At 52.6% G+C, this 14482-nt stretch overlaps 4 protein-coding genes across 4 annotated transcripts; 2 read left to right on the top strand and 2 right to left on the bottom strand.

Moving 5' to 3' along the window:
- Positions 1–5543: 5543 nt before the first annotated feature.
- On the top strand, positions 5544–6604 carry A1O9_12937 (uncharacterized protein; the record flags this gene model as incomplete). Its single annotated transcript, XM_013398147.1, has 2 exons — positions 5544–5663; positions 5771–6604. The coding sequence occupies 2 exons, from the start codon at positions 5544–5546 to the stop codon at positions 6602–6604; spliced, it is 954 nt and encodes a 317-aa protein (XP_013253601.1).
- A 1493-nt stretch (positions 6605–8097) lies between these two features.
- A1O9_12936 (uncharacterized protein) lies at positions 8098–9724 on the top strand (the record flags this gene model as incomplete). The annotated part of the gene is made up of 2 exons (XM_013398146.1): positions 8098–8135; positions 8197–9724. The coding sequence occupies 2 exons, from the start codon at positions 8098–8100 to the stop codon at positions 9722–9724; spliced, it is 1566 nt and encodes a 521-aa protein (XP_013253600.1).
- A 248-nt stretch (positions 9725–9972) lies between these two features.
- On the bottom strand, positions 9973–10894 carry A1O9_12935 (uncharacterized protein; the record flags this gene model as incomplete). Its single annotated transcript, XM_013398145.1, has 2 exons — positions 9973–10241; positions 10375–10894. 2 exons carry the CDS (start codon positions 10892–10894, stop codon positions 9973–9975), a joined length of 789 nt encoding a protein of 262 aa, XP_013253599.1.
- Positions 10895–12260: 1366 nt separating this feature from the next.
- A1O9_12934 (uncharacterized protein) lies at positions 12261–14206 on the bottom strand (the record flags this gene model as incomplete). The annotated part of the gene is made up of 9 exons (XM_013398144.1): positions 12261–12453; positions 12518–12623; positions 12760–12845; positions 12895–12962; positions 13010–13404; positions 13455–13619; positions 13673–13721; positions 13771–13913; positions 13966–14206. The coding sequence occupies 9 exons, from the start codon at positions 14204–14206 to the stop codon at positions 12261–12263; spliced, it is 1446 nt and encodes a 481-aa protein (XP_013253598.1).
- Between the last annotated feature and the right edge of the window lie 276 nt (positions 14207–14482).

The raw sequence follows: 14482 nt of genomic DNA, 5'->3' as shown, positions 1-14482 counted from the left end.
GAAATATATTTGTGGAGAGGAGTGGTGAGAAGTGGCAGCAAGGTCAGTATTTGGCTGATGGCGATGGATAGGAAATCCTGGGTAGAGAGGCGGATACTTGAGGCAGCTGTGGAAATGGACGATGACCCGAGAGACCGAGAGATATGGAGGCGAGTGTCCGTGGGCGGAGCAAGCCTTGAGGTGATGGGCGAATTGATGAGTTGGATGGAGAGGAGCAGGTCAAATCAAGGTGGGCATGGGCGGAGAATTAAAGAAGACGATCTCAGCACGCACAGCAAAGCACAGGCAATGCAATACAATGGTGAGGCAGAAGGGGGACCAGGAACGAAGGACAGGACGGGATGGAGGATGGGAAGGCGCCAAGAGGAAATGCTTTTGGAGGCCCGGAGGGCTGAGAGTCTGATTGTTCAAGAATTAGACGAGGAGAGAGGAAGCGGCTAGAGAAGCGAAGGCGAGGGACGGAGGCGAGGACGAAGGCGAGAGAGGAGGGGTGTGAAGAGTCAAGACTCAACAGACGAAGCGTCCTCCGTACCTTGTAAGCTGGCTAGCTACGAGTCTACGAATGCACCAGGTACGGAGTAGGAAGGAGTAGGTAGATACTCGGCAGGCGTCGTGGTAGCAGAGGACTAGCCGTAGACTCGTTGACGTGTAGACTGTAGTATTGTACTCTGTACTCGTATGTCTGGACGGCGTCCATGGTATGAATGTAGGGTGGCTGAATGGGCACAATTAGGCTGGGATGTCAGTGGCGATCCCGTTATGCAGCGTATGACCGACCATTGACCACCACGCATGCTTTACCGAGGACAGAGTACTTATGCTTTTGAGAGAGACAGACCGCAGAACTAGGATTAGTGTCAGATGAAAGAAGGGGCAAGGAAACGCAAGCAAAGGGCATGGCGGAGGCAGAAACTAAGAAGATGCCAAGAGCACGAAGGCGCTGCACTTGTCAGGATTGTTGACCTGCGGAGGAGAGGCTTGTACTCGTCCTCGTAGAGTCATAGAGCCGTAGTGTTTCTGGCTCTGGCTCTGGCTCTGGCGCCGGATTTGTTGAAGCTGCGCGTGAACAGGGAAGGGCAGCGTGGCAGAAAGTGACAGACAGGGGGGGGGGGGGGGATTAAGGAAGAATGACAGCTTTGTGACAGCGGAAGAGAATAGGAAGGGCAGGGGGAGGGCGAGGGGTGAAGGGGCAGGGGAAGCGGAAACGGAGGGCCACGAGGGACCCAACGTCAATATTGACATGACATGACATGCAGCAGCTAACTACAAGTACGAGTACTGCAGTTGAATGTATGGACAGCAGTGACTCCCAGTCAGTAGTCGGTAGTGACAGCTTGCACTGACAAGACGTTGACCAAAGTCAGTCCGCCCCCGAGTAGAATGGCTTCTCTGTGGACAACAGGTATTTCCAAACGGGCGACGTGCATGAGCTTTTTTGGAGCTGAACCACCCATGAGTCCATCGTTGCCAGACCCTGGCAGCCCCAAGTCGAGCACCACACCCGAGATCACGATTCACACCCTTCCCATCACCATCACCATCATCACCATCGATCTCCAATCGACAGAGACTCCGTACACTCGTAGCCACTGAACACGCCTAAGGCCACGGGGCAGAACCTTGTGAAGGTGATAGGTCTCCATGCGAGTAGTCCGTACTAGACACTAGATGGCAACACAAGCGGACGAGGGCCTGTCGTGGCTGCCCAGGCCCACTAACTGCATCCTAGGCGGGTAGCCGACGACCTAACTGCACGCGTCTTAGACTCTAGATCTTGCCGTGGCTTTAGGGTGTCTCGGCGAAGAGGGTTCCCTCTGGAGGTCCCACTGCAGAAGCATCAATCAGGCCAGGAGTCCAGGACCCGACTACTCGTACGAGTACCAGTTAACAACCCGGATTTGTCTGCGCCTTGACGACAGCCTTGGTAGGTGAACACCAACCAGTATTAACCGATGCCTGTAACCCTGCAAAGCACCACCACCACAAGATCGTTTCAGCGGGTGTAGAAAAAGAAAAAAGGAGGGTTTCATTCCTCTTTCTGCTCTCGTGCCTGCAACACAGCTCCTCGGACTAGGCACTGGGGTCCGGCTTAGAAGCTGGGACCTGCACCATGCCTGCACCATACCTGCACCTGCACCTGCACCTACAACCTACGGCCTGGAACCCGCCCGGAGTCCACCTGGAGCTTGTTTAGGGGCCCCAGGGAGCACAGCTTCCAGCATGTCTGAGCCATCCGATCGGGGCTTAGCTTGTTCCAGCAAGGGCCAACTACCTAGGCTCGGAGGGCGAGAGGCACGAGCCTAACAGCACTTTGCTACTTGTAGTTGACACGGGAGGCCCACCCACCCCCAACGAGGCTCGCTAGTGCCCACCGGTGCCCACTAATCCCCACTGATTCTGTGCGACAGCCTGGAGCCTCGCCAAAACTGGAGCCCCGAGACCCCCCAGGCTCAATCTAAATCCTAGGCCTTGTGGCCCTTATTGGTCCGGGGAACCCGTCCTTGCCGCTGCGCAGGCCATCCCTTCACGTCTCCAAGTCTTCGAGTCTGACCTTCTGCAGCATTGTCATCCCCGGCCGTCGCTCTTGGGATCGTCCCGGAGCTTGAGAACCACAGCTGCACAAGGCATGACGGACAATCTCAGTCTCCACCCCACCTGCGAAGGTGCCCGAATCCTCGAATGAGAGAGGGCCCTTTCTCGCCGAACCCACGGATATCTGTACCCCCTTGGCCCTAGCGATCTCCCCCTTCGTCTCCTGCGTTTCTCGGTCCTCTGCTCAATTTACAGAGTACGGAGTACACATATCTTATTTGATAATGGAAATCCAGTCTCGCCTGCGGAAGCGGGAGCAGGAACATGCCAACGAGGAAACAATCCCAAGTCCCTCACCACCTGGCTATCCCCTATGTCCTCCAAAAAGACGAGTAGAGCTGACGCTTGTTGGGTCTCAGAAGACCAGCCTCATCAGTCATCACATCGTTACCCAATCCAACCCCCGCGTTTGCTGTACGCCACACGAGAGCTTGATACCATGAAATGTTGCAACTTGCCAACTGGCAGGATTACGAAGGCACCGACCCCATAGAGCCCAGAGTCAAGATGTTGGCCTTTCCCTTCGCAAGCCACACATTGACGGAATCTGACATGTCCGATTTGAAGTGTATCGGTTGCCACTTGCGGTTACACCTCCACCAAGTCCGCTGCAGAACAATCCAGCATGTCCGAATTCTACCTGGTTCATACGATTCGGACCGTTGACAGCAGTCGGTGCTTGCCGATCCATGGTAGCCATGAATGCTACACCCGCAAGGTGAATCATGTCAAATTTCTCTTGTGCTGGAGTCGTTCATCAGCGAACACCCAAATCAAGCTGGACGTTGGCTGAAGCTAGCCTCAAGCCATAATCCCGGATCTTAATTTCAATGGGACATGTCCTGGACATGTGTCTGCTTCCGTCCGGAGCACTCGTATGAGGTTACGGTATCAGCAAGGTAGGAAAGGAGGCCTTCCTAACCTAACCGCTCGCCTCGAAATTATCTGCAACCAGCATCCTCGGTGGCGTCTACCTCGTATTGTTGAAACGGTGACCTTGAAGATCGGTGCTTGCGAGTATGTCGAACGTAGAACTCCCTGAACATATCAAGTGGCACTTTGCTTGGCCGTACCAAGTGTGCTGTACGTACTCGTATGTTTTCAACCTGCACTTTCCAGCTCAGGTCGTGTGGTGTTGACAACAACTGCCACATGAATGCCTTTTCCTCACGACCTGTTCCAATTTCACCTCGTGAGGGTGGAAAAATCTCAAGTACTACTGTACAAGAAATCAAGGCGTGGCCTGACTTCGTAGTACGAGTATCTTTCATGTGGCGCGTCACGGGTTTCCCTCAGGGGCTGTCGGGACTACGGATACCTAGATATCAGTGCCTAAGCTCTTCTTAAGCCCTCTCAACCCTTGTACGAGTATAGAAGATCGAGAGAAAAGGAAGACACCCATTTGACAAGTTTGTTCATCCATCTCTGGCTCCTGGGTGCTCCGTACTATCCCTCGCACCTTTACGACTACTCATAGGTCAGGGTTGATGCCTAAGAGGCTTCGCCATCCTGTACTCTCCACCACCGCCCGCTCCCAATTTGTAGCCCCAGTCCCAGCCCAAGTTCTAGTGCAGCAGCCACCACATTTGCCGCCGAATGCGCGTGTACAGCGAAGCTGCCATTGACTTGGCATCCTATCAAAGCCCGTACCTCCGAGCTGGGGCGGAGAATAGTGCCCGCCTTGTAAGGACAATGTCTGCGACTCCCATCCGGCACTTGGCCTGAGGAAGAGGACCCAAAATGAGCCCCAGGAGGAGAGTACGAGGTGCTGGGATCAATGCTGGAGATCGTCATGTTTGGCAGTGCTGCATATTACGGAGTACCGGAGTAGAACATGTTTGAAGGTGCTAATAACAATCGAAAGAGGCAGCCTGGTCTTCCGCCACAATTACTGCATAGCCTCAAGCCTAAGCCCTCTATCTGGACTCTGAGCTCAAGCGAAGATGCTGGACGCCTTGTGAGTATCCATCTCCTAAGGCGGCCCACAGGCTAGTCGATGGGCCAAAATAAGCAATACCTTCTTCCTTGAATGTTCTACGGCTAACTAGTGACTCCTCGTACGAGTACGTTGGACTCGGCACAGCTTACCCAACTTGACGGGATTGCTTCTCTTGATGAATTCCGGAGTGCGACCGCGTGCCCGACGAGATTGCAGAAAGTACGGAGTCGCCATGATGATCGACAGCTAAGGTCCCCTGGGAGACGTCCATCTCAACGGCCTTACGGAGTACAGTGGGTATAGAAATTAGAATACACCTTCACCCGTAGATTATCCGCCTCTCGTGTCCAGGACGGAGATGGCAACAACTGAGGAGGAAAAGGCTTTGTACCCATTCACCTGCACCTCGACGGAGCACTGCCTTTGCTTTGCTGCGCACGAAGCCCCTGGACCCAAAACAGGAGGACTTGGTCCGCCATACCATCCTCAGTCGTCGTGCCTCGTACCTGGTCGTGAGAACGGAGTCCATCTCCATCGCGCTGGCGCCGCGATCAACCGCAACTATCCAATGCATGTGCATGATACGGGGAAGATCCATTGCACCTTGTGTCACTCCAGACGGAACCTCAAACATCGATTCCGGGAGTGGGCCATCTCCGTGGTGAAGGCCTGCGTACGGAGTACGAGTATGTACCTCTCGTACCAGGTGTTTCCTGGCCTCACTAGCCACACTCCCTGCACACTCCCTGCAGCCTTCCTGAACTTCCTGAACTTCCCGAAACCCAGTGTGGCTGGATTGTTTCAACTCATCCCTGTCTGTCCCAATCACTTCAATCCATCTCTGCCTGGTCAACATATTCACTTCTTCAAACAGTCATCACCTCTCGCGTGGACAGCGTCTCCCGTTCCCAATCGAATCGCCAACACATCGATCCGCTTAGCAGGCCCTCAGCACAGACTAGGAAGAGCATCCGAGTCCTCCATCCTCCCGAGTTTCCACCCTTAGACCATCATGGGCCAAGGCGAGGCTTTGCAAACCTTGCAGCGGACGGTCTGGAATGCTCGACTGCCGTTAGAAATCCGTCTGGCAGCATCAGAGTGCCGGACTTTCAACACCTCCGACCCATATTTGGTGAGTCTTTCCTTTCCCATCGTTGATGTCGGGTAGCTATGCATCCCATCCACAGTTCCTAATGATCAACGAGTGGATCAGGTAAGGCTGACATACAGCGATCCTAGACTGCGTATCCACGTCTGTCTTATTTGCCTCTTCTGCTCCCGCAGCTGCATAAGTTCTTTTCGCCCGTTCTGATCGCGGATCCTGAAACAGTGTCCCCATATCACGGCTACTTCACTTTCGACGACGTGCCGCTCAAATGGCATCTTCCGCTGGGGCTCCTCTACGACGTCTACGTCCTGTCAACCCAAGATGCCGGCCCCGAAAGCTCGGGTGCGGCCCCTCTTCCCTTCCAGCTGACGTTGCATTTCACCCAAGGCTCCTCAGAGAATCCCAGCCCTATCCTGCCCGATGCAACTCCCGTGGTTCTTCACGATTCCTTTATCAATTCAGTCAAGGAAGCGGATTTCTTGCGCTCAGGGACCGCCAAGCCCATCATGACGCTGTCCGCTCAGGAGAGCAAGGCTTTGTGGAAATCAACCCAAGACAACGATCTGCCGACATTTTCCAAGATCCACAATTCTCTCGTGCCGGTCTCAGGCCAAATCCGGAATATCCCATTGCGAGTCTACCTCCCGTCTTCTCCTGATCGTGATCCTAGCAAGGCTCAAATCAAGGTCATTCAGTCACACGTCCCACCGTCCATCAGTGCGACGACCACGCAAGCTACACCTGCTGCGTTGCGCAGTCCTTCTGGCGGTGGCCAGCCTCAGACGCTGGGAAATGCACTGCATCAAGTTCTACCTAGTATTTTCCCATCCAGAAGAACGACAATGCTCGGTACTCCGCTTCTCCATGGAGCGCCCGTTCCAATGAGTGCTCATCTGGAAGAGCTATATCGATCAGCCTGTTATGCAGATGGTTGGCTATCGATTGTGGTGGCCATGCGTGGTTAGTCCAGAGTTTCAATCCGTCCTTTGCAAAATTGTGTCGCTGCGTCCACGCACAGCTGTGGTTAGTAGTTGCGTGGCCTGGTGTTTCCCTTGGCGGACCTCGAAAGAGCAATCTGATCCATAGATACGAACTTGGGATATCAAATACATTATGTACTATGGGCCACGCGAGGCTCCCAGGGCCCGTCTCTAGATCACAGCAAAACTACGCTGGAACCTCCACGGGATATACCTCTACATGTGGTTGAAGACTTGAGCACGAATAAATGAAATAGTCGTCCATAGCTGAAGTCGATTTGATTGACGCAAGCAGATCCTTGAACGGTGCAGACGAGGTTTCTAGGATCGAGACACGCTCATCGCTCGATAGCTTATCGTCAAGCCGCACCGTCTGCTTGGACAGATAGTCACCGGGCCATCCACTTTCCAGACCGGCATTGCATAACGTCGGGTCCTTTCTTTGAAATAATGACGCCCTCGGAGTCAACTTGCATGGCGTTTGCTGCTTCTTCGTGTCAATCTGGGACTGAAGTTTGGTAACCAGATTATTCAGGATCGTCACTTCACTCACAAAACGAGCCGAGCTGTCGGTATATGCCTTCTTCCTCACGTCAGAAGTGCGGTTTCCTGGTCACTGACGAACTTCCACCATTCGGCGAAAAGATTCCATTTGGACTGTTCAAGCATGCGAGTGGCGGCATCCAACTGAGCTTGGTCCTGATTTAGAGAATACAAAGTCTTGATATCTTCTGGGTTAGGCTGGGAGAGCTTTTCCCAATCTGCATTGGTCTGCGAGCCTGTTGTGACTGAGTTTGGTACTCCTGCTTGCTCCAGAGACCCTGCAAACAGCGGCGAGGCTGTATGGAATGGCCCATCGAAAGAAAATGAATGGCAGGATGGCGAGGATGAGTCGTCAAGATTCTCTTTTGGGATTCCAGGTGAAGACGAAGAATTCAAGTCCCGGTCTTTGCATGATGACCGGGAAGCACCATTGGATATGGGCAGAAGGAGAGCGAAGCCCGTCGTTTCAGGTTGAGCTTATTGCCCATGTGCCTGTTGCCTGCTATTGTGTACCTGAGTATGCAGGGCACAGTTATGTAGTGACCTGTGCATAACCTACAGCAGTGGCTATCGTCGTGCTGGCGTCTTGGCTAAGCACGTGATAGCACGTGACCGGTGGGCCTCGGAAAGGCGGCGTCAGCAGATGCCCAAACAAGGCTGGGCCTTCCATTACCTTGGAAAGTTGGCGGGGCATTCCGTAGTACTTACTGGGTACGGAGTACAGACCACGGCGTACGCAAGCCAGACGCACGCATCAGATAGCCGCCCACCAGTGCCACCACGAGTCCCTTCTGCTTTGCAGCCTCCCATTGTGTTGGGTCGCAACATGCCCTCTTGAAGACATCATGTTGCAGGCTGAAATTGAAGTAGTCTTATTGCTGAACTCCATTGATGCGTGACCTCTCCTCTCAACCCACGACCCTCACTTCGACAGCATGCCACCCTTCCCTGGCGAAGAGACGTTAGCAACGGTGTGAGTATGCCATAAACACTCGGTGAATCTCATAGTTCTGACAACGTCTCGTCATATACAGATTCGTCGACGTACATATTTACTTCGCCGCTCCCAGTCCACGTCCCTTCCTCCATCGATTTGACAAGTCATCTTACTTCTATATCTACTTTAACTCTACACGAAACACCACCCGCATTGAGCTCGCTCTTCATCCTGGTACTCCAGACCAGGCAGCTTTCAATGGCTTTCTCGATACTGTCAAGATCGCCAATAGCTCGCATTTCCCTACCAAGGTGACGTTGGAGGTCGATGGTATTTCTCAGCCTGGCTCTTCTCCCTCCTCTGCTCGTGGTAGAGATCCGGACGAATGGCGCTTAGCCAGTGCGGACCCTAGAGACGCTGGGACCACCAAATATAGAATACATACGATCGACTTGTACTTCTGGATGCAAGAGGATGCGAAGCTGATTCTGGACATCTTCGAGAGGTTATTAGATCGCCATCAGCTGGATTTAGACGAAATAGATCCAGAACCAGACTCGGGCCACCACGATGTGGTCAGTCCCGTCGTTCAGAACCTGGAGAATGTTGCCATATCCGATCCAGCATACCATAAGGGCAAACACCAGGAGGTCAATGTACCGCAGCCTCACGGTGCGCAACTACCACCGCCGCCACCACCTCCTCCGACACTTCAGGCTACACCTCAGGCCCAGCAGCCTGCTAGTGACGCGGACCCTTCGGTGAAGGGCTTACAACCAGATCAAAATTATACCCCTCTAGCTTACAATCCAGCAGCTCCTGCTGCCCCAGAGCCCATTGCACACCGTGAGGACACCCCACCACCAGTTGATGGTGATGACGGAACAGGGCTTTCGGCGGCCATGCATGACAACCCGTACGCACATCAGCCGCCGCCGCCGCCGCAGCAGCACTATGGCGTACCTCCAGGCCCTCAGCCAGGTGCATACGGGCATTATGGATCTCCTCCAGGCCAGCCTTATGGCCCTCATACTACCAGTCCAGCACCTCCCTCCTTTGGGCCAAACGCAGGATCTCAACCGTCATTTGGACCCCACGCAGTGCCTTCACCACGCACGTCAATCGGCACTGGCTTTTCACCTCCACCTCCAAATGCGACCAGTCCGGATGGCAGTCGACATCCTTCACTCGCTGCGCAAACTTACTCACCAAATAGTGGCGACCCCAACGCTCACATTTTCGGCCAGCAACCTCCGGTGCAAAGTCCAGGAGCCCAATTCTATCAGACTATTACCCAGCCCCACAAACCTCTCCAGCACGTACACCCCCAGTACCCAGACTACTTGGCTTCCGGTCAAGCCGCTCCACCCCAACCTCAGGGTGGCTACTCAAGTTATCAGTATGGTCAGGCTGCTCAGCAGCAGCAACCTTCAGCAACGGCTGGAAACCCCTATGACGTGCACAGTCAGTTCTACCGGCCGACTGAAGATGAGCATCAAACACGCCACCATTCTAAGCCATCAAGAACGTCGACCAGCTCCCAGCAGCATAGGCCAGGTAATGTGGAAAAGGTTGAGAAAAGTATGGGCAGATTCTTTAAGAAGATTGAAAAGAAGATTGGTTGAAACTGCCAGCAATGATGTGAAGATTTTTATACCCTTTCTTGTGGTGGTCTTGAATTTAGCAAGCTTAGTTATTACATAGCTCATAGCGCTGCATCGACATATTTATTTGTCCTCCGTATCTATTCGAGACGAGATTTTCGTCTCCGTTGATTTTAATAGTCGTTGGACAAGTAGTATCCTTCTTGCCCGGCTAATGCCCAACCTCCCGAGGTAGAGTGATCGTCACCTCCTTGTCACATCCATCCACCCTACAGACCTTCAGGTACCAGAGCAATTCTGCTCTTGATCTTGCCCGCATGCAGATCAGCCAGAACTTTGTCAAAATCGGCCAGAAGCCCGGTCTCAACTTGCGGCTTGATTACACCTTTCGCGATTAAGTCGAGCGATGCTCGAAGGTCAGTTTGAGTCCCTCCGTAGCTGCAGAGTATATTCAGCTGCTTGCGCACTGCGCTCACAGAGTTGAAGGAGATACTGGGGTCAAGCAGGCCAACAAGCACGACAGTCCCTGCTCTACGGGCTGTAATGATGGCAATGTCAGCTTCTGGGGCGAGGAGCGCGCGAGTGAAATGTTTTGCAATCGCCATGAGAGTATTGCACATAGTAAGAGTGGATTTTCAAGACACAGTTGATCAGAGAGGGAAAGAACTTACCACAGTCGAGTGATGTTCTGAAAGAATCCGAGGTCCCAACAAAATCGATCACTTTATCAACGACCAAGCCTCTTTGTTCAACCCATTCCGTGACGTTGCTCGTACCAGCAGGGACAACATTCTCGGCCTTCACCCCGAACTTGACAGCCTCGTCCAGCACCGCTTGTCGTTTCTCCACGACAATGACCCTCGAGCCAATATCGAGCAAAATCTGAAGTGCATTGAAGCCCAGCCCGCCCAGTCCATACAAGAGAATCGTATCGCTCTTCTCAGCCTGCGCCCGCCCCACGACAGCATGATAAGCCGTCAGCACGGCATCCGTCGCAACGGCGCCCGCTGCGACGCTCACTCCCTCAGGAAGTCTGGCGGCCGCCCGCGCCTTGATCGCAATGTATGGGGCGAACGACCCATCTTGTCCGATTCCATAATGCTCACCTGTCTCGCATATTTGACTCACGTCGTTCGTGCACTCAGAACAGCTGGATTCGCCGCAGCCCGCCACCGCCAGGATCGACACCATGTCGCCAACCTTGAACTCCGTGACCTCGGCCCCGACCGCCACGACTTCGCCGCAGCCTTCGTGGCCCTGTCAGTGGAGGCACCAGTGTCAGCACTCGTTCCCCCGACTGCCTGATCTGCAGAAATCCAGGGCGGATCAATAGGCCAGAAATTTCCATGAACTTACGAGTGTGTATTTGTCCTGATACCCGCTGGGCTTGTTTTTAGTCTGCAGGAGTGCAAAGTCGCTGTGGCATACTGTAGGAGAAGAACAACTGTTAGATTCCGACTGAGTGAGTAATGGGTGTCTCAGATAAAGAGAGAGCAATACCTCCTGCAGCGTGGATCTCAATCAAGAGCCCATCTTTTGCAGGTGACGGAACCGGCACTTCGACTCGAACCTAACGATTTTATGAATGAGTACGACACGGCAGCACTCTGCTTGTATCGACTGATTTGACTCTTCAAAACGTAGTGTTACCATGTACGTACCGGCTCATTACTCCCAAAGTGCTTTTGCCATGCCAGCATTGTCGTTGGAACACCTGTACTCGACATCTTTGTGCGGTCTAATCTGCAGGATGGGTAATTATCTTGGTTCTCGTCTTTCCAAGCTCAACCCACTCGTCAACACCCGAGGAGATTAGCGTCCTTTTCAAAACGAGCGAGTCTTCGTAGTTCTCAGTAATCACCAGAGCCTTGAGAGCAAAGTGTGGATCTTAAAGGGAAATTCAAGGCAAGATGCTCTTGATTTGGAGGGGTAGGAATCTAGCTGATGTGCTGACATGTTCGGCCGGACTCGGTCGCAAGTGCAATGCGAGACGATGGAACTACTGAGTGCGTCGTTATGATGCATTACCCATGGTCTATTGGGCCTGTCAGCCTCACATCTCGGCAAGGCATGAAGGTTACCTAAACCAATTGTCGCGGAGTGCCGAGGTTAAAGGCTTTGAGGCGAGTCGTTGTCAATGAGGAGTAAGTTTAGTTGGGAGGCGTGTACTCCGTACGAGTAATTGCCTGAATTGTCAGAGTTGGAGATGATGCCAGAAGAGGGAGGGCTTGGTCGTTGGCACCCAGATGGGAAGTTCGCGGTGACGTAATAAGTTGGCCCCTGTCCCCAAAGGACCCCTGACTCAGGGGAGCAGCCTTGCGGATGAGTATCATGTAGTTTGAAGTGCTAGCATTACAATTACTCGAGTCCCATCCATCCTGGTATGACCGCAACGTCTGTTTACCAAGCAAATGCGCATATCTAGACTTTTCTGCAGACATATCAACACTTTCATAGAGCCCAATTCTTCGGGGCTTGCTCGCCAGTTGAGTGCTTGCTCCGACTCAGCATAAGCTGCAACTTGAGAAAGCCCAAGGCCGATTATCTCACACCTCAATCAGAGGCCGTAGGTAAAAGTGTACTTGCGGTCTGCATATCTTAGAGGCGTAGTCCTCTCTTCTTCGACTTCTTCTGGTGTCATGCTTTCTACTTTCCGTTGTCGCCTCTTGTTCACCGCCGCGAGGGTGAACCTGTAAGCAACATAGCCAGCCAGTGCCACAGCGATGAACGCAAGGGTAGCATAAAAGGGTCTGAGTTCGAGCACGGTTAGCAAAATTCCTTTTCGTGGAAAATAGATTAGAATGCACCACTGACATGAGATACCCAGGGGCATATGATTTCCGAAATAATTGAGAACCAATAACTCCAGATAAATTCCCAAAGCCATTGACGCCGAGCACCAGAGCTCGCTTTCCAGGTTCTGAGGCAAAGTTAGCATTGTATCAAGAACGGATAGTAGATCGTCTCGCCTGGGGTATTTCCGCTCAACCATGCGACCGTCAATGGGGCAGATACATAGCTTCCAAAGAGTAGAATGCACAGCCCTGCATATTTACCACCGTGGCCCTTGACGGTGACCGTGATTATGAGACCGATGAGTGCAATAAGAAGGCCACATACAATGTGGTACCCTCTCTCCATCCTACCCGAGTGAGAAAGAGAGGTGAAGACGATGGTGGGAAGACACTTACCTTCGATCCGAACTCAGTGCGAAAATGTAAAGGCCAACAGCGCCGCACACATAAGGCGGAACGGACATCTATGCACATCAGTCCTGAATAGACCTAAATTTCGACGGAAGCTTACCAAGTTGGCCTCTATCGACGAATAACCAAGACCCGAGACCACCAGAGGAAGGAAGACCGAGAAGGCCTGACCGGGGACGCTGGCCAGTATGTTGAAGAAAAGAACATACCATAATTTCCAATCCTTTGCAGTCTCCACGACATCCCGCTTAGTCAGTCGCTCTTTCTCGATGCCGCTCTCGCCATATGAATGCTGGATATACATGACGTTGTCAAGACGTATACGCTCAGCGGCGTAAGCGCGCTGTTTCTTGTTCAAGAACCAAGCACTCCCAGGCCCAAGCGGCACCCAGAACCATGCTATAATAGCAATGATACACGTTGCGACTCCCTCGATGATGAATAAGTACTGCCAGTTCTTGAGGCTGCTGTGCTTTAGGTGGAAGATACCATATGCTGTTTTAACGTCAACAGTACTTCGGCTCAATTGTCGTGGATTTTGCTACCTATTGAGCCCGAGAACGCGCCAGCGATTGCATATTGACCGTAGAACAGCCCGATGCGAACGGCAAGATCGAAGCGGGTGTAGAACGTAGACAAATATGCCACAGCGGTAGGGTAAAATCCTGCCTCGAACATCCCGATGAGGAGTCTAGTGGCAATAAGAGCACCTGTGAGACGTGAATATATGCATGCGTAGGCAGTGAAAATAGCGCCAACTTACCACGGCCCTTAATGAATGCTTGTGAGATGGTGAGAATACCCCAACAGAACTGACGAACATTAGACACCTAGCCACAGACATGAGTGAGTCTGGGTTACCATAATGATAGGAATCCAATTTTTGGCGCCCAACCATCTCCCAGCGGCTGCCGAGGGAGGCTGGAACAGGACGAACGTGATAAAGAACAGGCTCACCGCCAGGTTGAGGTCATCCGGGTGAGCGCCGATGTCCTTTGTGAAGCCTGTAATCACGGTCAGCTTTGATGGATGATTAATCCACGGCGTATGAGTGACCCTGTGTCTCTGCATTGCCGACGTTCCCTCTGTCTAAACCATTGAAAAGGTACAAGAGTGATAGAAACGGCAACAACCACACATCAAGCTTGCGATTCAAGGCTCGACTTAATGCCTTCTCCTCGCTTGTCACGGGGATATGTCCGGCTGGTACATTTCCCTTGCATTGCGGTTCGGCCTGAAGCATTGATGAGCCTGACTCTACATGGTCGGAGCCCGACTTTTCCTTGCTTGTAGCCATCTAAAAGTGAAGTTGACAATGTTTAATATGCTAAGTGATTGAGAGAATTTCTTCAAATCTGGTCGACACTCTGAGAACATGCATTCCGTGAAGGAGTCCCGGCTCGACTTTTATGTTCATGCCATATCAATACTTTGCTGAAAAGAATCATGCATTTACCCCGGGTACTGTAGCCGCAGGACGACCGCTCTCCCCTGCACGCCCGTAGCTATATGGTCGTTGAGACTTGCATTTCGCTTAGTCCCCTGTGGATTAGGTTTGCAGTTCAGCGGAACG

The sequence above is a fragment of the Exophiala aquamarina genome (assembly GCF_000709125.1).
Source record: "Exophiala aquamarina CBS 119918 chromosome Unknown aczIA-supercont1.34, whole genome shotgun sequence".
Lineage (NCBI taxonomy): Eukaryota > Fungi > Ascomycota > Eurotiomycetes > Chaetothyriales > Herpotrichiellaceae > Exophiala > Exophiala aquamarina.
The sequence above is the reverse complement of the archived record's forward strand: the minus strand, read 5'-3'. Positions and strand labels throughout refer to the sequence as shown.